This window comes from Lotus japonicus, chromosome 3 (assembly GCF_012489685.1).
Source record: "Lotus japonicus ecotype B-129 chromosome 3, LjGifu_v1.2".
Lineage (NCBI taxonomy): Eukaryota > Viridiplantae > Streptophyta > Magnoliopsida > Fabales > Fabaceae > Lotus > Lotus japonicus.
In genome coordinates, this window is record NC_080043.1 from 89,619,883 (window position 1) to 89,647,735 (window position 27,853).

Genomic DNA, 27,853 nt, shown 5'->3' on the forward strand with positions numbered 1-27,853 from the left:
CAAACAAAAAATCTCTTATTGGAGCTCATTTAGTGTTTTTTTAAGTAGATAAGCTCTAATAAGCTGGTAACCAAACATGGTTACAACATTGAAAAACTGTTTGGTGTATATGCCTCCAGTGTTCCTTGTCTATCAGGAAAATCAATTTGCTTGCAACTAACATTTTTCTGATAGTGTACCATTTGGGTTTATTCTCTTTCCCACTTACAACCTCTTGTCCTTGTTTGCATTTGTCACATACTTTTTTACCATCGAGTGCAATATGTTAAATTATCATCGATTGCGGCACATTGTAGAGCATATGGCAGACTAGAACTTTTTATGCTTTATCATTTCCAAGCACGTGATGAATCATAGCATGTTATTGTAAGGATGAAAAAATGAAAAACAGACTAATTAAAAAAACATGTTTTTGTGGTAATTATTCAGGGTAACATTAAAATGCTATGCTTACCAGATTCTTTTTTTACATCAATTAACATGTATACTAAATGAGAAATGTGCTTATGCATTTTAGTGCTAAGAAACATATGAAATAGTACTTGTGTTTCTCATTCACTGGACTGTTATTATATAAGACTGTTTCTCTCTGTTCTAGAGATGCCATCTAGTATGGGATCAAGTTACCAAAGAAAGACGTGTTTAGAAGTTGATTTTCTAAGCGGCACTGCTCAATTTTACACTATTTGGTTTAGGAAATAAAATGAGAAGAGAAAACATAAGGAGAGACAATATGTGTAGTGAGAACTTCATCTAGTTTCACCAGGATGTTGTAAAGTATTAATTTGTGATAATTTAGGGATGAGACTAAAATTCTACAACAAAACTTTGCAGAGGCCGAAATTTGACCACAAACAAAACTACAAAAAAAATACCTATAATCAGTTTTTTTCAAATAGCCCCTGCCAGACCCTTGCTCGTGAAGTATTCATAGTCCGTGATTGGTTTGGGAAACTAATCAATTGAACGCTTAAGCTAATATGGTGGTACAAGGCTGCATTCTATGTAAAAGAGGATACATACTTCATTTATTTAATATACAATGCATATATACATAATCTCATCGCATCAACGGATTTTGACATGTTAACCCAAATGTGAATCGGAAATCCAAAGATGCACAGGTCTAATTTACTCTGATCCTAGACACTCCTAGCTATTCACTATCTAAGTTCTAAAATCCAGGAGGTACATTCTTGGAGAAGTTGGAACTTTTGACGAGAAGCTATACTCAAGAAAACCTGCATCTTTGTGCGAAATTCACTTACATCTTCCTTGCACCTAAATGAGCCAGCACATGCACATTGCTCAGCCAAATGTGCAGCTTTCACCTGGCTGCACCTGAGACAAACCAAATCTTGCAGGTGGTATAGTCGCTCCCTTTGTCGTACGATTTGAAGGAGAGCATTCTCCATCACCTCACGATCATAAGGTTGGCCACACTGAGGTACGGCACAACGCCACTCCTCCGTCATTAAAGCTGAGTCACGGCACAAATCCATGTCTCTGCAGTCATTACAATAGCTGTCCACGGAAAAGAAAAAATTAATACATGTGAATATGGGAAGGTTTACATGTTCGTATGTTTTGAGACATTGCTGGAGCCAACATACAAAGACGATGAAATTGTCAAACTATGGTAAAATTGTCAAAGTTAATGACTGGCTTTCAATGCAGGAGATTGCAAATTCGTTTGCACATGAAAAGATACTTCATATAAGACAATATAGACAAAGACCATATGCAATTTGCATTGAGTTATGAGAAATGGTTTTTACATTAAACAAAATTCATTAGTTTGGTAACCATTGAATACCCTGAGAGGTAGTTCTAGGTAAACTCGAGCAAGAAATCTTTTGCCTTTCATGGATGGAAACCTATTTACTCCTAATGCTATTGATATTCAGAAAATTTTCAGCCAAACTATTTTATTGTTTATATTCAATTGATAATGGAAACCTAATTTTTTTTACCTGCATATGACATTGGATAAGATGAAAGAATGGCAAGGATCACGGAACTCGGCTTCTGGAGCAAACTCCCTGACTTTAACATATTTTAACAAATTCTTTCTCATAACCTGACAAGTGAAGGACACAATCAGAACTCAGAAGTATCAGTTTGCTGACCATGCAGAAATGTAGAAACCAGAAGATCAACAGTCAATGGAAGAAGAAACCATTCCATATATAAATTATTCAGGAATAAGAACAGAACAATTCGTTCTTGTTTCTTCTTTGGGTTAGGATAAATACAGAACCATGATCAAATTCAAATTTGTTCTCTATATCCTAATCAACATGTCATAATCTCTTATAACTTCTTATTTTGTATTTGGGTAGAAATCTGTTCTAGAAATTCAGAAGTCAAGCATACAATCAGCAGTATGCAGTACTTTATTTCCTTGTAATCCCATTAGCACAATCTATCGCAAAAATGAGGCACTGCAAACCCAAAATAACCCAGTACTTTTCCATTAAGGGCTGGATCATAAATAATAAATACAGCCAAGATGTTACAGACGTTGATTTAAAGTGACTTAGCCCGGAAAAGGTATATAAGGGCACACAGGCTCCATGTTAAAAATTCAACAAAGCATGCGCAGAATTCTGAAAATATGAAAATTTACAAACTATGTGACTACTTACTATACATTGACAAATGCCAAAGCAAGAATCAGTTAGCATTTAAGAAACCAAACAGAATAATCTCTTCAAGTCTGATTACAAGTAAGATGAATCTCTGCTGTAAAAACTACATGCATTTCCCAGACAAATATTTTATAGCCTCAGAGATTAATTGAAAGCATTCCTATGTGAGACCATATTGCACCACAAGTATATACTACATTAAATTATTAATAATAGTGACATTAAATTTTACTTAGGGTTTCAATTTAAGTATAGATTCAGGTTTATTTTATGTTATTTAGTTTATAGGGAATTTATTATAATTTTTTGGGTTATCTTTTTCTAGTTTACAATAGGTATGTTTATAAGGTTGTTTAATTTGTTGGGTCTATAAACAGGCCATCAGAGTAAATTACATGCTTTCGAAGATTATATGATATTTAGCTTCTTCCATGGAGAGTTCATGACTTCCCGTCAGAGGAGCACTTTGCACCGGAAAGAGTGCTTTAGATTCATCATGGGAGTATCCAGCCAAGATACTCTTGGCATGCTTGTTCTAGTCGAATACAAATACCAGCTATTTATCAATGCCAGCACAATTTGGGAAAATGAGTATTACCAAAATATCATGTTGCACACTGTGATCGAGGGCCAGGACAGCGCAGACGTGCTTGATAAATTCCAAGGCTGCATCCCCTCTATGGAGATCACCCGTCGGTTGAGGAAGGACAGATGATGAACTCTGGTCATTTACTGAGCTGGTCATCCTCTTCATATCACGAACAACTCCTAACAGTTTGTCTGTGAAGTAAGAGCTAATCTGTGGAGTAAAATGCAAAATGTAAGAATCAATTAATATTTCAAATCAAGAAACCGTGCAAATTCAATTCTTCGTGCTGCGATTGTTATACCTGCCCTTTAATATACTCTGTTATTTCTGATTCAACCGCCTCTGCAGCTCCAATGTTAATTGATGGGGTGCAGGAGTCGTCATTCTGCAATGAAGCCCTGATTGCTGCTTGTTTTTGTGCATAATTCCAAGGAATGTACATGAATTGAGAAACGATGAAAATAAAATGGTCCTGTAGAAAATCATGATATGACAAAAAAAAATTAGACATGAAGAAAGCAAAATAGTTCCAGTAATAAATGACAAGCCATTTAAAATCCATTGAATTAATCTTCATTCGATAAAGATTCCTTGCCTTTAGAACTTCCGATAGAAGCTAAAAATCATACTAGTGAACTTACTTGGACTTTCTTTGGTAAGTATTCGGCAATATTCCAGCTCGATATAATGTCAACTTGAGACTCATCATTTATGGCTTCATCAGATTTTGCTGGTATTCCACCGTAGTTATACTACAACAAGGAAAGCACAATAACTAGGCAATAAATGACTACATGCTGGTTTGGAGAAAAAAAATGGGAAACTGAAATGGCTGAAAGACTGCAAAAGCTGAAGAAACTACATTAAATTTTCACAGGTGTGCATCAAAATACAATATCTAAGTGTAATTAGAAGCATTTGGCACTTGGCATCATAATGCATTTAATATGAAAACGGTATATCCTGACCACTAACAAGTACAAGCAGAGTCAATTGTATATATTATGTATGAAACCATTATCAAATCATCATCAGTCAAGAAAATCTCCATTAACCATTTAGGCATCAGACTTTAAAACCTTGATATTTTACAAAAAAAAAATCAGATTATATATTGAATCAACGACTTTCATAAAAATAATATTATAAGCAAACTTATGTCTTCTCCTCACATTCTTAAATTTGCATTGTTCAATTATCATTCTATCTAACCATCCAGAATTATAATTATAGAATGTGCCTGGCAGACCTGTTCTAATTTATAATTATATTTGGTGACAAAAAGATTCCCAAGCCATTCTGACAGATAATGATCAGAGACAGTTAATTAGTTAGTTGGGTACAGATAGAGGAAATCAGGAAATAAGACTTGTTTCCTATAAATAGGAACTGAGAAGGAAGTGTTAGACATTTGGAGAGTATTGGGGCCTTTGGCATTGGGAAGTACAGACCCTCGAAATTCTGTAGTGTGAGATTCTCTCTATTCAGTTTAACAAAAAATCCACTAACCATTCACAATTGCTTTAGAAAAGATAAATAATTTAAAGAAACTTAAATATTATCTTGCAACCAACAACCAATACAGTGAGGGATAGACAAATGGGCAATGAAAAAATCATGATGAGCAAACCTGGTCCATGAATAACAATGAGAGCCAAAATTGAAGTGGTTCAAGCTCAATCCATTCAAATAGGTCTCTACAAAATAAGCAATAAATGGAGTCAAACAAAGGAGAATGGACAAGTATAAGGTCAATTAAAGATGAATTTGCATTAGTAAGTCTTTCACAACTTTACGACATTCAATTAAAAATTGTAGATTTTTCATTCTTAAGGTTTTTGACAAAGCTTTGCAACTTCTGTTATCTTTAAGTCTAGTTATCCCAAAAATCAAAATAATTTTTGTAAATATAAAATGGGTATACTTTTTCATGGCTTTTGCAAGACAGACCTGGATTGTACAGTTCTTAACAAACTATGACAGTAAGCTTTGGCTGTAGACAGATCATATTTCCCTGTGTCTATAATAATCTTGGAGAAGTTTGCAAATACAATTGTTGCACCCAACTTGCGGAACTCTGCCAACAACAATGCGAAGACCTTTTGCATGACCTATAAATATCAATGCAATCAAAAAACAAGAGATACAATTGATAGAGGTTTTAACTCAAATATACAAATTACAAATAAATGAAACAAAAAATGAACAAAAAAAAAACAAATATGACTATATTCAAGCCCAAGCTTTGCGGGGGTGCTTAGTGATGGAAGTAATAAAGATCACCTTTTCATTATTTTAAATTAACTCGTTACATGATTATAAAATTTGACAAGACAATATAAGTGTGAGAGGAATTTTGTTATCAGGTCATACAGTTATTCATCAATATATTTACTTTCATCAACTTCTCAGTTTGCTTCTCTTTTGTTTGAACCATATCCCACTACTATTATTTCATAAGTTTATTTTGACCATCTTATTCTTCTCAATTTGGTTGTCTTTTGCTTCTCAATTGTTATTTGAGTATTTCATTTTTAAAAAGTTCAAAAAATTGTTATGATCATATGTTAGTGCATGATATGAGTCTGCTCAGCATTGTGTTACACAGAGGACCAAAAGTGCAATTTTAAACTTTAGGCCTTCCGTTACACAGGACCAAAAGTGCAATTAAGCCTAAATGAAAACTTATAGTAAATAGTGTAAATATGAAATGAATTTCATTACAAGTATCATACAAGAACTTTCAACGAAAAATTGTTTACCTTGTGGAGTAGCCGGTGAAGAGCTGGATCGTGAAGTTTTGATTGAGGGCTGCAATGTGGGAAGGATGCAGTAATTATATGAATCACAAAGAAGATGGTAAGCAATAGAAGATAGTAAAAACCTGCAGAGCCATCGATACAGATGTTGCAACATTGCATCAGCAAAAACATTTCCAGATGTAACTGCATCTGCAAGGCACCGCTGAATCAACTGTTTTAGGACCCGAAACGCATGTGCACATGAAGTAGACTCGTCAAAGCTGTTCTGACCATCCACGGAAAATGCTTCGGAATCAAATTCATGATCAAATCCTAACAAAGCGCCTCCTTCCATTTCATTGACTTGGTTGCATTTTAGCAGAGCATCTACAGCCAGGTGGTGTAGCTGCAAATAAACAAAAAAATACAATAAAACCCCCTATCAAGTTATAAAAGCATGGCTCAACTAGTGAAAATAACTTAGATTATTGAACCTTTAGCTCCACAGTAACTTTTCTATAAGCTCCAGGATACGTGAGAACAGGTTGATGGACCTATTTCCAAATAGCACAGAAGTCAATTTCAGAGGACCAGATACGACTATGAGCATGCTCACCCATCTAATGATAACAATTAAGGAAAAATCTAAATATGTGTGTGTGCCCAACCTCGTCAATAAAACAGTTCTCTTCACCAGTAATGCCACCCAAATCTGGAAGACCATCATCAGATATCCAAAGTACCTGTATGTATGAATAGCTCAGTATAAAAAAAATAGGGACGTAATGAATTATTATTTAGGGGAGGGGATAATACAATTTGAAATGGGCTATAAGATTTTTGAGCTTGACATTGTACTTTAAGAAAAATACACACCCACTCTTGCTTAGACATTGAACATGTTAGATATAATCATCTGGTTTGCTTATCAAAAAAAAAATCATCTGGTTCAGGTGAGGGTGTAAAGCATTATGAATGAATGCAAGGTAGTAAGTATCTGTTGATACCATTCAGATCTAACAACTTAAAATCATATCAAACTCAGAACCTGTTGATTATCACGCAAAGCTCTTGAAAAAAAGGTATCCGCTGTAAATATAAGCCAGTCAAGTTCAAAGTTTCCCACTGGTACCTGCAAAAGATATTCAAAATTTATATGGAAACAAGTTAGGAAGATTACAAAATGAAACTTCTGAATGAAACAAATTTCCACTTAAAGAACAATTTCTGCAAACAACGCTCTATTATAGGTCTGTAATTATTGGCTTAATTAACCAACTTTGTTTGGTGAAGCGTTTCTCAATTGGAAATTTCTTTTACCAATATATCGTTTTTTTGTAGTTTTCCAAAAGATATGCTGCTAAGGATATGGGGTGCTTACATGGGCATATCTTGATAGAGCAATTCTCTCATTTAGCCACTGTACTGATGCAGCACAACGTTGCATTCCAATTTTAGCAGCAACTTGTTGCCATCCAAGAATCTAAAGAGAGCCAAAATTAAGTATAACTAAAAAGCATAAAAATATTCAAGAACAAACATGCTTGTTATGGACCAGTTGTACCTGATACTGACTATCACGCGCATTAGAAGGAATACTCAGGCATGGAAAATCATCTAAAGCTCGAATGCCCAATTTTACTAGTTGGACATTTGGGCACTCAATTACAGCAACCATAGGCCCATGATGCTCACTCCTATGACCATGATTGTCAGAGAATAGCAAATTAATTCAAGCCCAAGGATGTAAATAGAAAATGAATTTTGATATTTTAGAACTTTTGGAGCTTACAGAACTTCGGAAATGAAGAGTTGGAAAACCTACAGTCTTATAATTTTATAAATATCAGAGACTAACCATGGTTAAAAATTTAAGCAGTTACTACACTTTATCTTCTTTTGAACATTACCTAATGTAAAATGTAGTGAGTAGACCCAGAGTTCTCCAATACTTGATGGTATTAAAAACAGAATTTACTGGTCAAAATCATGTTCAGATAGATATAAACTTAAGTTCTACTAAAAAGATTCAGAATGTTGCTTCGCTTTTGCTTCTGCACCTGTATTTCACTAAATTTATCTAAGTCAGCTAAGGTTGTGACTATTTTAATTAGAGGATTTTGGGTTTATGGTCCGGAGGCGAGACTCCATCTGTAAAGCATATAGGCAATCTTATACAATTCATGAACAGACTTTACAGTGAGGAATGGCCTTTCTTTAGTAAATCACCTTGCATTGTGTCATTATCATGTAAACAATTATATTTGTTAAAAAAAACTACTGCATAACACTGAGAAGGAAAGTAGCAATAGGTGTCTCTTGATATTTTATATTAAAAGATTATAGAAAAACATGGTATGGACTTTAGCTTCTAGTTTTATACAATATTAAAGTTACTAGATTCTCGGAAACAAGTAGACAAGTGAAAGCCAGTGTAGCCCAAAATGTAATGATTTTCTTTGGTATCATGTCTCCTTTGGGCTACAATATAGTTCGTAAGTCCCATTTAGGCTATGAAGTCCCCTTCGCATGGCCATAATTATTCTTACCCATGTAATGATTATAATATACCACACCAGAGAGACAAAGTAATAAGTAATCAAGTATATGGTTAACTTTATTTGCACTTAGCAGCTAAAGGAATCTAGACACAACAGAGAAGCATAGTTACATATTTTTAAAATGAAACCTAATTGTGCTCCTTTCTTGAATGTCCTAACAAAAAAAATTCTTCAAGCATTATAGTAAATTAAGATATAAAAAAAAACCTGTGATCATTTATTGTTCTTTGCATTGCTGTTTCAGCATCCTTGACTTGAGCAACATAGTCCACCTGAATGTAGGACGCAATTATACCCATAAACATGAAAAAAGATACATAATAACTAATAAGACAATTCAGCGGAGAAATTTTAAATAATAATAATAATATTCACTGCAAGGAAACAAAATTATGATGATAAATGTTGCAGATTTACCTTAAAGTGAATGTCATTCCTCGGAGGTGACTCAATAGACAAAGCTTGGCAAGCACTGTGATATTGTCTTTCAAGAAAAATCGGTGATAAATCTTTGTTTTGATAGGGATTGACTACCACAACAGTTACTGCTTTGGATACAGGAAAATATCCAACATATATAGCCCGTCCCTCAGAGATGCTGAATAAAAGAATGTTAAATATAAAACTAGGGCAAAGCACAGGAATCGAATAAAAAAAAATTTTAAGCGAATACAAATCTCTGTTTTTAACCAAAAAATTAGTGATGAAAATATCTCCGCAGATCAGGCCTTCAACTTACCTATGGTACAAGTAGAAGAAGGATATAGATTGTTCAAAATAACCACACTCGGTCGTGGTCTTCATGTGCAATTCACTCACATTCCATGGCTCTTGTAGATTACGTCTTTTAGCAGATTTGTCCACCTTACACACACAACCAAGCTGGACTATAGCGTTAAACTCCAGTGGCACCTTGGTTTCATATATTCCCTGACATAAAAATTGCATCCTCCAAGTTCAATTCGATATAACATTGATCATATTTATTTGAGAAAATATAATTAAAGCTGGTAATATTAAGCTCTTGATTGTAGACTAAAAACCTGATTGACAGTAAACATTAAAATAAAAACAAGATGTGAAGGATGCATATTCTTAGAATTTGAATAAGACCTAACTCTACCCAAAAAGAAAGCTCGTAAGGTGTGTGTTGTCAAAGCATTTATAAGCTCTATGTTGGTCTATCTCTATTCTCTGGTTGATGTGGGATCTCAGCACATACCCATCACACCCACAAGTGGACATCTGGTGCATGGAGATTATAGATTGCTATATTGCATTGAAAATCCATGGAGTCGGACTGATTGAACTTGGAAAGCCACGGGGCCACAAAGGTTGCACTGGGAAATCGATGGGGCTAGGTAGGTTGCATAGGGAAAGTCAAGGGCCCAAGTTAATTTTTGAATGGTGGTGGGTGGCCCAACATAGGATCTAGGATAGGCTCCGATAGCATCTTAGAATTCTGGTTAGGCTTAAATCTGCCCCAAAAGCTATCTCATGTGAAGACTGTTCTATCCTTTATAAGGACTTATGTACCCATATTTCAAGTCAATGTGAAACCTCTCAACACCCCCCCCCCCCCACGTTTAGGGCTAGAAATCTAGACATCAGGAGTGTGAAGTCTGCAGGACTGGACATATGAGGGTGGCCTATTAAACCGATTTATAATAGGCTATGGTGCCATCATAGAATACGGGTTAGACCTAACTCTGCCACAAAAGCTAGTTTGTAAGGTGCGAATTGCTCTACCCCCTATAAGGACTTAGGTAATCATATCTCTAGTCAATGTAGGACCCTCAATACATATCAATTACTTTTACATGTATGCAAACTTAATTGGAAGGAGTTTAACGATAATCCAAGAAACATGCTTGGAGTTGGAAGTAATGATTCAGATTTGAAGAAACTACCATTTAATCCGACAACATAAAAGTTCCTTAAAATTTGGAAAAGAAAATAAGCCTTATGCACATTACCATAGCAATAAATCAAAACTCGTTCATATTGCAACTTTTACCAGTCAATAATGAATAAGTTTATACCTAGAATAAGCATCTATAGAAGACAAATAATAGGTAAAATCAAAACAAGAAGTAAGGTGAGATCGCTATACACTAATTCAAGTGGAGAAACATTTTGGAAGGTGAAAGGAGAAGAAGGTGAGGTAATATTTTATAAAATATTTTTAAAGAAAACATTTTCTAAATATCCACCAAATATGTTTTCAGCTTTAATTTTTGTTTTCTTTGAAAATGAAAATAGGAAATGGGCAAAGTAGCAATATAATCTTTCCAACAAAAGGAAATGATGATAAATTTCAGATCTAACATAACCATTCCAAAGATATAGTTCAAAGTAGCAATGTAATCTTTCAGAAATAAAATCATCACAGACGGGAATATGCTGCAGTTAGTTATATAGTGAGAAGAGAACAAAAGGGAACAAAGGCGTGCAGATGAGGTGCTTAAGAGCAGATATTTAATGTTGCGCTTATTCATGATCCGTAAAATTTAAATTATCAATACATTGGATTGAAGAGAAAAAGGGAAAGGATTGTAATCCATCCAATCCATTTATTTCATTTTCTATAAATGAATGAGCTGGATTGGATTTATGGGTGGACAGACTCGTTGGATAACAAACAACTGGATTATTTTGCCAGACCTACCAATTGGAGCAAGAATTGATGGTATATCATATCAACAATCAAATTATAGGGGATACAGGAAATTGTTCAAGCATAAAACAAAAAATAATAATTAGATGGTTGATACTTGATAATTGTGCTAACCTCAACATCAGGATCTGCTAAGAGAGCTTCAAGTTTTTTGCTTGCTTCCCTAAATTGAACTTCATTAATTGTGACCTGCAAAATTTGCAAAGCAATATTAGTACCTTCAAATGAGAAAAAATAAATAAAAGAACCATCAGAAGATGTATTAAAAGAAAAATAATAACACCAGCAGTACCTCATACAGGTTATTACTCTGTCTTCCATGAGGAAGAGTCTTGTTGACACGTTTGCCAAGAAATTCATCACTAATTGGTGATCTAGAATTGAGGTAAAAGACTCTAGGAACAGAAACAGGTATCTTGAGCATAATGCCATCAACAACAACCCAAGCAAAAAATTGGCCAATCTGTGGACTGTGAATTAGCTGTATAATCTGAATCACAGGAAGATTGGAATAAGAAATTTTCAAAATCGTACCAGTCATAATGTAAGGCGGAGTACTTGCAAAATGTAACATTACCTGCCAGTGGCACCGTGTTAGGACTACCTCATGCCTTTTAAAATATGAACTGACATTACTTCTGCCCTGATCTATCTTACCATTTATTTGTCCGAGAATGCCATTTAAGCGGTCAGATTTCTCTGAATTGTCCAATCTGAGAAAATAAACCATCTTCCTTAATACCAATAAAAAATATTAGGGAGCTCGCACAAATACAAACCACAAAGATGAACATCAGAATATCTATCATGACAATCAGATTTTCATCCATTTTTCTTCGTCTTCTTGCCTGGGCTTGTACTTTCTACTCAAGGGGGAGTATTAGAGAATACCAACTGGAGACTTATAGAAGTCCCACATTGGGTAGATTAGCTAGTGTACACGTGTATATATAATAAAGAACACACACACCCATTGCCTTAAGCCTATAGTTTTGTGGTGGTGTGTGGTTCTAACTTATAATTCTAACAGTAGAAGATCCAGCAGATACTAAGACATTGTTTTAGCTCTTTCATTCAGACAACCGAAGGTTATCTTTTGGTACTTGTCTTCTGAATGAGAACCATTCAAAAGAACTTCCTAGATATTGATGATGGACTAATATTTAGGTAGCAATGAGCACTTTACCTTCGCTTCTTTCTCTTTTCCAGCATATCTTTCCACTTCCTCTTCTTCAATTGAAGCCATCCTTGATAGTCTACGTTTTTGTCAATATTTTCACCGGATATTTCATCTTTTTGTGATAGTGAAGGTGGCCGATCTATGCTGCTGCTGTCGTTACATTGTTGCTCTGAATCTTCTTGACCATTGCGATTCACTGAATGCCGTTCATTATTAGTTTCGTAATGCCGTATAATTGGCCTAGGTCTGCCTGTAGAACTCCTGCCGTTGCTTCCGAAGTCCTCCAAGTCATTAACAGTCTCATCATCCATCACAAGGCGGACACCATTAGAATCATCATGCTTTTTTGAGCTCTCCTTTCTGTTCATAGAATTAAACATATCATCCAATTTCCGTTGGCGAAACTTGTCATCTTTCTCACGGACCTTCTTATGCAACCAATCAGGATGAGCTACCCTAGGGACAGGATTTGCAACCTGCAGCATTGAACTCTTGTTCATAAAAAATAAGAACAAGCAAGGATCTATTCTTTCAAAATGCAAACAGAAAAATCTAATAACCTTTTGCATTGCAGCAGGAATAGTGATAATTTTCTGAATTGTGGAACTAAGCCGCTGCTTGTAATAAGACCAGTCAATAATGGATCGAATGCCAGCATCTGATGAGACCTTGCACCATTTCCGGACATAGAACTTCATTACTTCTGCAAAAATTATGCACACACTTCCTTATTTGAAATGAAAACACGAATAAAATAAAATTGGTATATAATTCTTACTTCAAAACCAAGAAAAGTTTACCAGCATCAGTTTCAAATATTGCCACAGGAACAGCTCGCTCGCTTACAGGTGCTCCCTACAAAGATAATAAATTCTTCAGATAATAGCTACATGATAAACAATCAGATTATTTTGGGGGAATTAAAAGAGTAAACATTTGTATTTCATGAATTTCCTATAATACACAAAGCTCTAACCTGAGGTTCACTTGCTACTATGTACTGACATTTAAGACCTTTATCTCTGACCATTGTATCACCAAGAAAGTCAGCAAGACGTCTAGCAGTGGTAACAGCACAAGACTTCTGCTCACCATAATCAGCTAAAGACTTGCTCATGGTACTTGATTCTGATATATAATCAAGCAACTCACTATCTGCAATATCCATTCCTTGGTTCTGTATGACAGAAAGAGTTGACATAATAAGGAAATAACAAGTTGTATACAGTCATGACCATCAAGTATCTTCAACAAACTAATTTGAGCTAACATTTATCATAGTTCCCAATATATAAATTGCACTAGACATCAAACCGTGGATCTTTAGCATACATCAAGAAGATCAAGCCAGCGGTTTGCAACTGAAGCGACGACTGAATAGCATTCCTCTAAGGTTGAGCCATGCAGAAACTTGTCAAAAAGTTCAGCCTGTGACAAGACATGCATTTCACTTTAAAAACTGACAACTTCAAATAATCATTCTAAGGGCAGACGGTGCACAAAGCTCCGACGTACGCAGGACCCCAATCAATGAATAACAATTTCAATGCTACTTTCACACCAAAAAGAAAAGAAAAGAAAAATCAACTTTGTAACAAGGTATAAACAGAAAATTCATAGAGGATTTTCTCAAAGCTATCCCACGAGCCATTCTTTTGAATAGGCATCTAGCAAGTTTGAAACTGTCATTTCTGCTAAATATAATAAGCATAATTTTTAAACTCCAATTTCTAGCCCAAAAAAAAACACTGCAAGTATTAGTTAATAAACATAATTCTGCCAGTCTTAACTAGATTTAATTCCACAGATGCATGTGTTTTTATTTATCATCAGCACTCTATTGAGAACTGTTAGTGTTCTAATTATTGGGCCTTGTTGATTGGGAGCCTGAGTTTAGTTTATTAGGTTCAGTTTATTTTTATCTTTTATTTTAAGAGTTTACTATCTTTATTTCTTAGTGGTTAAGTCTATTTCTATCAGGGTTAGTTTATTACAAATAGGAGCTCTCATTTGGGAGGAGAATTTTGATAATAGAGTTGTGAAAGGTTTTTTCCATTGGAAAGGGGTTTCCCTTGTAAAAGAAGGATTTTCGTTCTTGGGTTTCTATTTTTAATAATAGTAGATTCAGTATTTTATTCAGTGAATTACTTATTTGCGATCTTTTGGTGTTTGGCTGTTAGGGTTTCCCAACTCTAACAAAAGCACTGACAGCTATATCATTCCATCATATCAGAGGCATCAGGGCGAAAGCAAGAATACATATCCTCATAATTATCAAACCTTATAGCATGAGTTGCACTTGAACCGAATGAAGTTCATCAATATACCTGGAAAACTTTGATTAGCTTCAATTCACCTCTGCGCTTGATCTCAAAACCTTTCAGCTCTGCGAGGGTTCCATCGTCATTAAATACAGCATAACGCTTCTTAATTAAAATTCCTTCCTCCTTAGAAGCAGGAATAATCATTGCCTATGTCAAGGAAAATCATAAAAGTCATTTAAATATAGTGGAAACAAGGGAAAATATTTAATCAAAATCTGCTGCTCCATTTTACCTTGTATGGTCCATCCACCTCAAATTCAATAGAGCATTCACTATGAGTTTTATAAGATTTCCTAATTGGATCTGTGAGTGTCTGAGAAAAAATTGGAAATAGAAACAATGAAGTAATCACGTGTAAAAGTGAAGTATTGCACTCTACTTACTACTCCCTCCGTTCCCTATTATAAGTCACATTTTTTGAAAAAAATTTGTTACAAAATATAAGTCACTTTCTAATATCTAGGAAGCATTAAATAAGTTTTTCCAAGTTCACCCTCATATTTAATATGAAAGAGATGATAAACTTTAGAAGTATTAACTTGGAGAGAGAAAATCATAGGAAAGTAAATAAGGGTAATCTAGGAAAGTAAATCATTTTTTTTACAAATTTATTAATAGTAACTACTTTTCTTAATCTAAGAGATTTAGTTATTTGTGACTTATATATAGGAACGGAGGGAGTATTAAACAAAGAAGCAGAAGCACCTGTACCATATTGAAAATTTAAAACATTTACAAATAGAGTAACAGACCTGGTACTGATCATTTGTATTATTTTTTGCCACATCAACGTTAAGCATAACACAGGGGTATGAGATTGTCAACTTCCTCTTTGAGTCTCTGAAATACACCAAATATGAGATTGTCAACTCCTCTCTCATTTCTGAATAGAGCAAATAGCTGTTTGAATGAGACACAGACAGAGTATAAAGTAGAACGAAGCACAATAAATTGCCCGCAGCCTACACCTTCAATTATACTAAACACTGCAGGAATAATAATAATAATAATAATAATATTCAATTACACTGATTACCAATTAATCACCCAAATCAGTGAACTCAAATTTGGAAGTCAACAACTTCGTAAATACTTAATATAAATAAGGTCAAACCAAGATTATCTGAGAATAGCCAATATTCATGCTGCTAAAATAGAAACATTCAGTAAAATTTCAAGAACTGTTGTGTTCATGTATATATAAATCCTTGGCAGAACATACTCTGTTTTAAAGGTGAAATTTTCTGGAAAAGATCCAGGAAGTGCACACCAGATACCATCTGTGTCTAGTTCAAGCGGTTTTCCTATTTTCTCTACCAGCAACCGGGCATTCTGAATGATTTTTGCACCCGTATATGTGACCACTCCAGCCATTTCCATGGAGTACCATCTTGCACCCCTGTCAGACAAACACCAATACACAAATAGATTAAGAAGAAAAAATAGTGCATATTATTGAATGAATTCCAACTGTTGAACTTCAAGAATAAATGGAAGTCAATATACTCACTTGCGCATGACATATCCATAAAAGGAATTAAGTATACACTTGTGAGCAAGTTGCAATGAATCATATAGCACTACCATATCCTGGGAAATAAAATAATCAAATATGAAACCCAAAGCCATATTGTTCAAAGAAAATTTAGTAAATTGTGCAAGAAAAACAAGGCTAATAACATAATTTATACTTGTGCTTCCTGGATCTTTATAGAATTTCCACTGGCCTTGGCCTCTGATAGTTTTCCCTTCCAAACCTTATTGAGGCCTTTATATTCATATCTTCTATCACGGAAACTTGAACCACATAGCACAAAACATGGGCTTAGTACAAGCAATAAAAATATGGTGCAATAGAAACTTGAAGAGAATGAGAATCTCTAACGGTTAATCTGACATAAGTTAAATCTATGAGCCGTATAATAAACATGTTGCACAGACTATTCATGTTTAAGGCATCTGCTTCAAATTAGATGTGCAAAGAACTGTACTATTCAAGATTATACTTCAATGATCTCACCTGCGAACAGTGTCCACATAGAATGGATTTTCACGCATGCAGATTCCTGCTTCACGAAGTTCAGTAACTGGTTTGTCAAGTACCCGTTTATATGCCTGAGAAAGCCACTGTTATTTAGTATGTCTTATATTATTTTAACAGACATATTTAATAAGACAATCATAACCTTCTGGCAGTATTTCTTCAAACGCTCTTTTAGTTTTGATTGTTGCTCTAACTTGGGTAGATCAAGAAAAGATTTTGATGACCTCCCATCAGTACCATAAGTAAACTCTGACTCAATCTGCTTCTTTAAGTGATAATAGTCACTGAAAGATTTCAAATAAAAGCTCTAGTCAAGCATCCATTAAATTATCCAGGGATGAGCTTAAAAAAATCCACACTACAGCGAACATTAACCAAAAATAAAAGTACACCTCTTCTTTGCCGTGAATGTTTCCCCACGCCAAACCCACTCAAGCTTGCGTAGACAAGTCTTTCCAGGGCGGTTAAAGTCACATGCAGTGCAAATCTCATCCGTAACAATTGAAGGCGGCTGAAAATAGTCGGGAAAAAATTGTTAGAGGATAGGAGATTCATATTCATAGGGAATTCAAAAATCAGGATCATAACTCTAAACGAAAAAGCAGAAAATGTACACAGCAATGCATATCTCATCCGTAACAATTGAAGGCGGCTCAAGTTAGTCGGGAAAAAATTGTTAGGGGATAGGAGATTCATATTCATAGGGAATTCAAAATTCAGGACCATAACTCCAAACGAAAAAGAAGAAAATGTACACAGCAATGCTTACTTGAGACTGAAAATAATCTGAATATTTGATGTGTGTTCCATGGTTGGGATGGGTAGCTCACATGGTGAGCTAAGGAAAATGAAGGGTATTGAAGGGTGAAGGGCCAGGGTTTGAGGGTTCAAACCCTGGTGAAGGAACTAGTTTACTAATAATTAACAACTAACATTTGCCTATCAAAAAAAAGGCTTCTAGTCAATCCCTAATTATTATCTATTGACAAAAATAGCGAAAACAATATAATTTCAAAATATCTCAACACTCCCCCCCAATACTAAGCATATAGATCATATGCATACAACTTCGAATATACAGAAGTTATCATTGGACTCCATTAAGACTTAGTGAAGATATCGGCAAAGCTGATCCCAGGAGCAAACTGAGGAAGTTCTGATGATGCCACAAAGGATTTTTCCTCTGGTGAAATGACAATCAACTTCTATACGCGATGTCTCTCATGAAAGATTAGATCGGAGGAGAGATGCAAGGATGATTGGTTATCACAAAGTAGCTCCATGGGACAGAGATCACAGTCTTGCAACTCCTAAATTAAATGTTTCAACCAAAGGAGCATAGAAGTTATGCGATTAATATTTCCACGCATAAAAACACAATCAACTGTCAGATCCACTTTTGGGTATCCAACAATATCAACGTGACCCCAGTCGGTGTAACACGGATTCTTATGAGATGACCAAAATAAACCGTCACCCAGAAACCACACCTTGACACCATTATACTAGTCCATGTAGTTCTTACCATTCAACTTCTTAGAAGTGATAACTACCTAACCTGAAAAGTACAGGAAATTAAGCCCTTTTTATAGGATTCAATGTTGGGGTCAACCTTGGGAGTTTATGTCATGAAAACATGTCAATGCTTGGTCTTAGAGACATAGGAAATCACAAAACCAAAATGTGTGATCTCTCAATGTGAGACCCATGAACAAAAAGTTGTCACAAACGAATCAGGAAGCTCCGGCGAACAGAACTAGATCGGAAACAAAGGGAAGGGAACAACAGAGGGTGGTGCGCAAACCCCACGCGCTGGCGAACCTCCATCTGAAAATTGGCATGTGAGGGTGAATAAACAAGGCACCAGCCATGCGCATGGAAAAGAAACCAATCGACGGTTTATGAGACAAGTGCTGGTGTCAACTTGGAAACCCGACAAAAAGCAAGAACTGGGTCAGCCCTTTATGGTAGTGGTTGACAACAAAACTAGGGACTGATTATTTCAACTTGAGACTGATTATTTCATGTGTATTTCACAGTTAAGATGTACAATATTTACATACAAGGTTTCCAAGTCAATCCCTAAAGTTCAGGTATTACAGAATCAACTGACGAGGAACCTATTATAATGAGATCACAAGAAAAACCTGATCCAAATCAATGATTTATTTACAGAAATAGGGAAGCAATGTAATTGCAGAAAATTATTAGAGTATATGCTGACTTGTCAGTTATAGTTACTGAATCTGTTACACACACTTATCATAAACTGTTACAAATAGTTACTACTAACTATAACTGACAGGTCAGCATATACTCTAATAAAAAATCAACATGCTTATCCACATTAAACTTTTGGCAATTAAAGGTTAAGAAAGCATTGTGATAATGTCTAAAATGCATTGTCTCTATCAAAAAACAAACATGTACGACTAGTGCAACTCCATCTCTGTGCTGCCAGCTGAGTTTTCCATATTCCCATTAAAATTTGCCTCAAACCATATTTCAGTTAACCTCGTCTATCACTATCCTACTCACATTTTTTTAGAAACCAACCAAGAGCCCAGTTGGATACGGGCTTATTGCAGCTTATTAGAGCTTATCTACTAGAAAATGCACTAAATAAGCTCCAAAAAGTGCTATTTGATTTGTATCCAAACGGGTAGCAAGTAAAATCGGAGAATAACATTAATATTAAAAGGCATTTGCATCAAAATTAGGCATATACACACATGGGCACAGCAACAGCGGACTTCAAACAGATAAATAATTATCTCACTTTGTTACTATTTTTCTGTTTTGATCCTTCAACTCCCCCAATTAAAGTAGTCAAGACTTAATTTTCAGTGAGCAAACATCCTACAAATCCTACTAAAGACCAATATTATATATACATGTCCCATCATACCTGAAGCCGGTTTGTTAAAATTATGTTTGGATACATAGCAGCAACATCCAGATGATAAATGAGAGGGCATTCTTCACGTATTGGTGTGTCTCGTAATTGTAAAAGCTGCATGCATAGGGAGAAGTAGGTCATGATAATTCCTTAATGATTACATGCATATCATAACTTCTACAGTTTTACACCACATCAAATAATGTACAAATCAATGCCCCATTATGACGGTATATGAATAATAAACACGCTTTTAAAATATAAAATCAGGTTCATAAAATCAAACAAATAAATTTCAAATTCACACATGATTTTAGGAAAATTGTAATACGCAAAATGTTGACCAGCCAAAAATCATAATCAGTACCTTTTCCCTGATAGCATTCTTTACTTCCTCATAATTGGAGACAGATTTCAAATCCATCTTACCCTCTACTTCTATAGCATAACGTAGATCTCGCTCAAGGTTGTTGATCAATTGCTGGAGCCAACATCACACTATGGTTAGTGAAGCATACTTAAAAACGATAATACAAAGAAGTATATTTTCAGAATTCAGTTATTTAAATAAAAAAGTTACTAGATTTTTTTTGTCTACTCCCCACCCCTCAAAAAAGGACAGGGATTTGCCCTTTTTCCAAGAAGACAACTAAAATTGGAAGGAATGACATCTAAATATATGAAAATTGATAACATTGCACATCATGTTAGCAATAAAGGAGTGTGTGGTCACCACTAAAGGAATTAAAGATGGAAACAACAAACCTCATAGGCTGATGGCTCGACTGTAAAACTACATGGAATATCAGATCTAAATACACCACTTTCTAGGCATTCAACATGGCCCCCTATGTACGTCTCACTTTCAAGAAGATGATTTTTATAAAATTTCTCTGGATCAGATTGGTGCTTGTTAGGGCAAATAACATTGGCCTTGAAAGCCTGTAACAGAAATGAAAATAATTACAACAGAATGAGAGACTTTGAATTTAAAATAATAAGATTATGAGAATTCCCAGACATGCATGCATAGGAGCCTACCTGGACCATAAGCAACATTTCACAGAGGGTCCCACTACCCTTGCGCAAAACCTCATCCGGCGACATGGGAATAATAGTTGCAAGAGAGAATATAAAGGGATGAACATAAGTTGTATATAAGTAATAAGTTGACACTGCATCAGAAACAGAATACGAAGCCATCGTCTGCAATGACAATTCAAATCAAAGGAAAAAAGAAAAAGTAAATAAAATTATCAAGATATCTCATGACCAACCAAATGCATAACTTTTCAGATTGAAAACTCCAATGATGAAGTATGGCATACCCGGAGGAAAAATAAAGCATAAAAACAATGCTCACTTCCAACATAAAATAACTTAAGGACTGAACAGTTCCTTGGCTCTTGATAAGCAAACACACTGTACTTCAGAACAACTTCTTACTTTTCTTCCTTTTTTCGAATTATGATGGATATCATCAGTTCAAAATATAAAATTAATAAACGGGGACCACTTCCATGAACATGGTATGAGGATATGTGATATAACCCCATAGTGGAGCGCTATTTCTGCCAGAACCCAAAGAGACCTAAGAAATTATGAGACGTGTTTTACCTAGAAAATTAGCATTCAGTGAATGGCCCTCTTTCAATCTAACAAAGCAATGTCAATCAAAACCAATTGTATCACATTCTATTATTCAAATAAGACAACTATGTCATTATCCTCTCTTTTAATGGAAATATTCAGTGGCAAACAAGTTCACATCTAGTTTGTGCAAAATCATAGAGGCCATGCAAACAAGTAAAAAAAAGGACATTCAAATATATTGAGTTATTGACAACTATTCCAACTCATTACTTTACCGGAATTCAAAAAGCAAAATCATTTCACTCTTTTCGGAGCTCCATCTCTAATTCACTATATCAAACAAATTCAACAAATAAGAGAGACATCACTTCAAATCACCCATACCTGAGGCTTTTCCTTTGCAAAGCGAACCATGTCCTCAGGGTTCACCTCCAATGGGTCATAACCCAACTTTGCTTTTGTTACAGCCTAAATAAAAACAAAGAAAACATGCAAGGAGACAAATTCAACTTAATGTGAAAATAAATGTTTTTCAACAAAATGACAATAACTTCAACAGTATAATAAATTAATTAATAGAGTTAAGCGTATTATTAGTTAAAAAGGTATTATTTTTAGTCATTATGTATATAGGTAGGGAGGTAATATCTACAAGCTCACTAAAGTTAAGGAAAGAAAGACAAAAGACTTGAACCAAGTGAAATGCTTTAAAGATGAAGACGGTAAAGCCTATGAGACTATATAAGTTAAGATACAACCTAATGTACAAAATACTATTCTCATAGAGTAGTTAAGAGTTCGTTATCATCAGCTGTAGTTAGTTGGCCCCAGCTAAATTGGTTAGGAAGTTAGTCACGGGCTGTTAAGCTTTGCTCAACATGAGCAGCACCTATTGTATCTTAACGTTTTCAGTAATAAAATCACTTTTCAGTTCTATCAATTTCTCTCTATCTCTAACCTTATTATGGTATTGGTATATAGAGCCTGAAATAAATGGAGATTATGGCCCACGCTGGTTCTCCACCACTACCTTCCTCCCAATCGCCACCATCTTAATGGCGGCCACTTCCATAGCCACCGTCATAGCAACAGCGATCTCAGCTCCAGGCAGTGCACAGATCTCATTCTCGCAATCCATTTCTAGAAAAACTAGACAAGAACTTTCTATTGGAAACAACAAATTGAGTTGGTAATAACCGGCCACTACACACATCTCTGGTCAATACCAAGATTCCGGCCAAATTCCGCTGAGAAGCCAATAGAGATTGCAGCATCATTAGAGAGGAGCACCTCTCATGGAAGCATCAGAAAGGTCTTCTATTGTCCTGGTTCCATTCCTTGGTTTCAATCTCCATTCCTAAGATGATTGGTTGTAGACACTCCTATCTGCTGTGGGATAATTTGCACTCCCACTTTCATTCCCAAATGAAGTCAAACCACTTCAATTCTTCACTAAATTGCGCAACACCCCTTGCTAATTGTCAATCGAACAATTGGTGAGTATTTACTTTGAATCAAATCTATCCCAAATTCTATGGGTTCTATTGGAGAGTTACTATAAAAGAACAATTTGATGTGACCTTAGAAGGCTTGCCCTCTAAATATAAGCAACAAATTTCAGCCTCTTTCATTGCTGAAATTCAATCACTACTTTTGGCTCAAGAAGTTTGAATTCAGAAGAGCAAAAAGCTCTCAATAAAATTTTATGTTAATCTTGCTCAAGGAAATACCCAATCAGTCCAACCTTCCTCTCCTTAAATCAACCTGACTACAGGTCAATTTCATAGTGGCTGAAACCCTAATTCTAGGGGTAGAGGCAGTGAAGGCAGAGGCAATGTTCAATGTCAAGCCTATTTCATAATTGGAACTTCACCGAACTTGTGAGCAAACTTCAGTGTTTAATTTGAACTTCACCGAACTTTCAGAATTATCATTATCAATGGTGTCAGTTTTACTTTTAACTTCAGTTTGTTGATATTATAACTTTCTTTTTCTAATTATATAACTGGAAACCAAACAGTGTGTTACGTATGGGTTTTATCCACCCTTAAATGAAATTCACTACATGAATAAATAAAAGACCAGTTATCTCTTCTGGATGAATAAAAATATCTAATGACAGAAAAGTCATGTCATAAAGAAGTCAGTTAAAGATAACTAAGAGCACAGCCAAAGTAACTAAAAAAATAAAATGTGAAACCACTGAAAACTTAAGAGTACGAACTCTGTACCTTCAGGTTTTGGCTCCCCTGAGGGAGATAACTATCACGTTTAACCCAAGCATAACAGTCTAAATGGCAAGCAAATTTAGCACGACATTCCCCTTGATTTGTGTCGCACTGAAACCCCAATTCCTGTAATATTAAATAATAAAGGTGAAGTAGAAGAAGAAAAATCAATCAAAGAAATCACCATTGTTCCTCGGAGTTGATAAGCTATAAATGAAAAATAATACAAATCAATGTAAAGGAACAAAGAATTGTGCAGACATTAGCAACATACATCACTCATCTTGAGCCCATGATGGGCTGCCCGTCGTTCCAGGAATGGCCAATCAAAGAAATCACCATTATATGTCACATAGATACCAGGTTTCACTTCTTGCATATGAGAAAACCATAGCCTAAGAAGCTCAATCTGCCAAAAATGGGCACAAGAAATAGAAATCTTAACAAATTATAAATCATAATTGTAAAACAACTTAGGGTAACAGGTTTTCAGCATACCTCATTTAGAACATTAGTCACCTTAAAATACCCTTCAAACTCTGGCTTTGGAGTGTACTCTAGATCCTCTATATCATCCCCCACACACTGAAAATACGCAACACAATTAACGATTTACAATACATTCGCTGAAAAATACAACTCCAGGATCAATTAACAACTACATTTGTTTATCAAAAAAAAAATTAAAAAATTAACAACTACATTTGATTTGATGCACAAAAATTAAATAACTTATTAACACTCCATTTGTCAGGTTGTGTATGACCATTTGACCATACTCAATGCATAATTTGGCATTCAAAAGGATTACCTAATCTCTACTAGTACATCTCAACTTTAGAATCACGTCCCAACATTGTGTTCAATAGTTCAATGCAAGATCTCAGCGTCATGTGCACCAAAATAGGGGCTGTTTGGAATCATAAAACCACTTCCGTATAAATTATCTATATAACATGAACCTTTTATGAAAAGAAAGAGAAACCCAAGGATAAAAAGGCTTTTGATAAAACAAGTATTTGATAATGTCCTTTGTAACAAAATAACAGGGTAAAAGAAAGAGAGAGATAAGTGAAACATGAATGCCTTCCATTAACCCTTACCTCTCTATTTATGATTAAATACCCTTGTCCATCTACCATGTATGAAATCATCATAACTAAATCATAGTCAGCATCAGGAAACTTTAATGGAAGTTTTGTGGTCTCAATGTCAAATGCACAAATACGAACTTCAGCACGCTGCAGAAGATCTGTCCTCTTCTCAAGTGTAACCTCATTATTTGATACTCCAACGTCATACCACTGGCCACACCGTATATCTGGATCACACGCGGTTATGAGATAACAACATGGTGTTGGAAGATAAGATAGTTGAATAAATATTAAAAACAAGAAATAAAGATCAAAAGGTACCCTTGTCAATGGCAAAGCGAACATGGTAAGGAACATCATATTCACGAAGATCAACAATGCAATCTAGAAAATCTTGAGGTTTTTCATCTCTCCTAAGCAACAAGAAAACTAGGATCAGATCAGATAATAAAGTAAAGTTATATACTAATTTTAATAATCTGCACTAAAAATGATACTGCATCACTATAAGAAGTAAAATGCAAGACTTCAATCTAAAATTTAATGTCGCGTGAAACTTGATTTATTTACCTTCTTCCTGTTAATATGGACTCATAGGCCTCTGCAGCATCAGACTTTGCCTGATTTCTTTCAACAACATGCATAAGATCACGCTTCACATTCATCAATTGTTGCACAGTATCAAATGAAAGCTTTAAATAAGATTTTCTCAATCCAGACAAATGGTTTTTCTGTTCAGAACCATGAAAATAAATTAGACAATTGACCAGGAGAAAGAGAGCAAGCATAGCTTTATTGAATTGAAGCAAAATGAAAACTTCAAAGAAACATATATATCTTCAACTTTACATTCAGAATGGCTATGTTAAATCCACAAACAATAGCAAGAAACTAATGCAGACTGTGCCATGAACCATATATTGACTGATCGTCTGAAACCTTGATAAAATCTAGAAGTAATTACCAAATAAAGAGCCTATTTGTTTAAACTTTTAAAAATATAATTTCATGGTAGTGTAAAAAAGAGGCCACCTACTTTTAGAGATGTTATGCTAAGATATTTTTCGTTTGGTTACAAATAAAACTCTTGTAAAAGGTTATTATAATATCTGTTTTTTTCATGAGTATCTTCTCAAGATAAATCATAAATCTGATTATTTTCAGATTCTGAGTTTTTTCAAAAGTTAAAACAAACATAGTAAATATTAAACGAGGTTTTTTCTAAAATAAATGTGTTGTTCATTAAAAAAAATTGTAACAATCAGGTACAAAATCCAAGAGACAGATTATCAATGCTGAATGTTGCATTTCTAAAGCTCCTCCTCATGTATCAGATAAAGTGAAGCAGATAAGAGATCCATAAATAGCTTACAAGATCTAGATCTTCTTTCTCCATAATTTCAATATCTGCAATCTGACCTTCATAACGTCGTCTCAGATATGCATCAACATCCATCTCCATTTTATCCTAGCAAAATTATATAATCATAATTAACACCACCAACATGATGGCAATCACAAAATAAACACAAAATCACAATAAATACATAAAAAACCAAGTATCTTGCAATTCAATTGTATACTGATGCTTGAGAAGGTGTTCACTCACCTTTGTAGCTGCATAAAAATAAGGACGAAATCTGTATTTTGACTTGAACGTGGACCCATCCTGCAACAAGCAGACTCCAATTACTGAACTATTAACTGAACCAGGTCCCCTTCTCGTGGAAAAACTAGCGAGAAGCGCCTGTTTGGGGCTTTTTTTTCATTCTATTTTAATTTTCTGTTTCAACTTCAATTACAAAAGTGCCGGATTCCGGTTTTCATATATTTGTAGAGAAGCATTATAGTTGAACTTGTACAATACCTGTGTAACAAAGTAAAGATCAACGCAACTGAAGACTTTGTTGGTATCGTTATCCTCCCAAGATGACTGCAAATATGGTAAAAAGCATGAATTAGTCCTTTTGAATAACATTCTACAGGAAAATGACCACAAATCATAGTTTGGAAACGAAAAACTCTACTACTTCTCATGGAAAGTGAACAGATGCTGCATAATGTGCAATTTCAGTAGTAGAAAACAATAGATTAGTTCGAATCAAAATTACAGAAGCAAATCAAGTAACAATTACAGTGGAAGCAACAATAACAACAGCAACTGTAGCTAGTAGAACAAGAAATTGAGTAATACAACAGTTCAATCGATTGATGAAATTGAAGAGGAAGAATGAATGTGCTTACAGATGCAAAAGTGAGCAACCATCCGAGGCGTTTTTTGCCCTCGGAGAAAACATCGAACCCTAACTTCGCCTCGAGCTCTTCCTCGGCGTTGCGGATCAGCTTCTGCTTCTTGGAGTTGCCGGCGTCTCTCCGGTCCCATCTCCGGCCGTCGCCGCTCATCGTCGGGAACGAGATCGGAGATTTTTCTGGTGAACTTTTTCGGAGTGGGAAGTTATGCGAGCTGAAATGAAAATGAACCCCGATTTCCCTTTTGAAGAGTTGGGGGCGGATGTGGTAATGCTAGTGCGTTTTCCCGCGCTTTCTTTCCTGAGCCTGCCTATTCAATTACTTATATGCCCTCTGTGTTAGGAGAATTTTCAAATGTTGTCCTTCTCTAACCAGGCCTTCGCTCTGGGTCTGGCCCAATGTTTTGGCCCAAAACATATTGTGCATTAAATCCATTTAATTTATTATATATGTATATAAATATTACAGTTTCATGTTTTCATGAGTTGTATTTTTTTTTTTTAAATGAGAGTTGTATTTATTTTAAAACCACTTGTATCATCTGATGAGACAATTTTATTCAAGTCCGGTAAAATAAATATGGTCGGGAATTCTCTTGATCAAGTATTTAATACAGCTGAAATCAAACTTTTAAGACAACTACATTCACATAGACTCGAACCCGAGAATATGTGAAAACTGAAAACAATAACAAACCGCGCATTAGTTAAACTAGGTGTGTGCTTGATGGTTTAACGAGTTGAATGTTGAGGCTAGTGCACATTGTGAAGCTGATTCTTGCTACAGCAAACCTAAAGCTAGATATTAACTTGGATAAATAGTAATTGTCCTCAAGTTAAATATCAAGCAAGTTGATGGAAACAGAGGCAACTTGATGGATTCGTACTTGGTAGCATTTCTTTTTAAAATATGTTTTCAATAGAGTCAATTGAGTTTAAATTGAAAACTAAACTAATTATTAGATGATTAAATAAAAAAATTGAAAATTACTAATTTTTGTTATGCTGAAGGCGCACGATGGA

The 27,853-nt window shown here is 35.0% G+C and overlaps 1 protein-coding gene across 1 annotated transcript; it reads right to left on the reverse strand.

Annotated features, from left to right (window-relative positions):
* Window positions 1-970: 970 nt before the first annotated feature.
* LOC130747170 (DNA polymerase epsilon catalytic subunit A-like) lies at window positions 971-27,067 on the reverse strand. The gene is made up of 49 exons (XM_057600023.1): window positions 26,826-27,067; window positions 26,449-26,514; window positions 26,191-26,250; window positions 25,954-26,049; window positions 25,152-25,312; window positions 24,903-24,994; window positions 24,591-24,808; window positions 23,986-24,072; window positions 23,762-23,896; window positions 23,491-23,613; window positions 21,644-21,727; window positions 20,708-20,872; window positions 20,432-20,608; window positions 20,034-20,147; window positions 19,676-19,780; window positions 17,160-17,278; window positions 16,910-17,051; window positions 16,744-16,838; window positions 16,415-16,520; window positions 16,234-16,313; window positions 15,946-16,122; window positions 15,476-15,563; window positions 14,956-15,036; window positions 14,727-14,870; window positions 13,732-13,827; window positions 13,376-13,576; window positions 13,200-13,254; window positions 12,960-13,102; window positions 12,406-12,875; window positions 11,797-11,932; window positions 11,512-11,709; window positions 11,334-11,408; window positions 9,282-9,472; window positions 8,960-9,140; window positions 8,750-8,814; window positions 7,546-7,678; window positions 7,363-7,464; window positions 7,030-7,113; window positions 6,650-6,724; window positions 6,476-6,535; window positions 6,125-6,387; window positions 6,003-6,051; window positions 5,191-5,351; window positions 4,871-4,937; window positions 3,882-3,992; window positions 3,542-3,712; window positions 3,250-3,450; window positions 1,974-2,080; window positions 971-1,524 (listed from the first exon to the last, which is right to left on the reverse strand). Exons 1-49 carry the CDS (start codon window positions 26,982-26,984, stop codon window positions 1,164-1,166), a joined length of 6,630 nt encoding a protein of 2,209 aa, XP_057456006.1. The 5' UTR covers window positions 26,985-27,067; the 3' UTR covers window positions 971-1,163.
* Window positions 27,068-27,853: the final 786 nt, after the last annotated feature.

Coding starts and splice junctions, on each gene's coding strand:
- LOC130747170 (XM_057600023.1), bottom strand. CDS start 26,984: ATGAGCGGCGACGGCCGGAGATGGGACCGGAGAGACGCCGGCAACTCC. Junction 19,781..20,033: donor AGAATGCTATCAGGGAAAAG/GTACTGATTATG, acceptor CTATGCATGCAG/CTTTTACAATTACGAGACAC. Junction 13,577..13,731: donor GCTGGCTTGATCTTCTTGAT/GTATGCTAAAGA, acceptor TCTGTCATACAG/AACCAAGGAATGGATATTGC.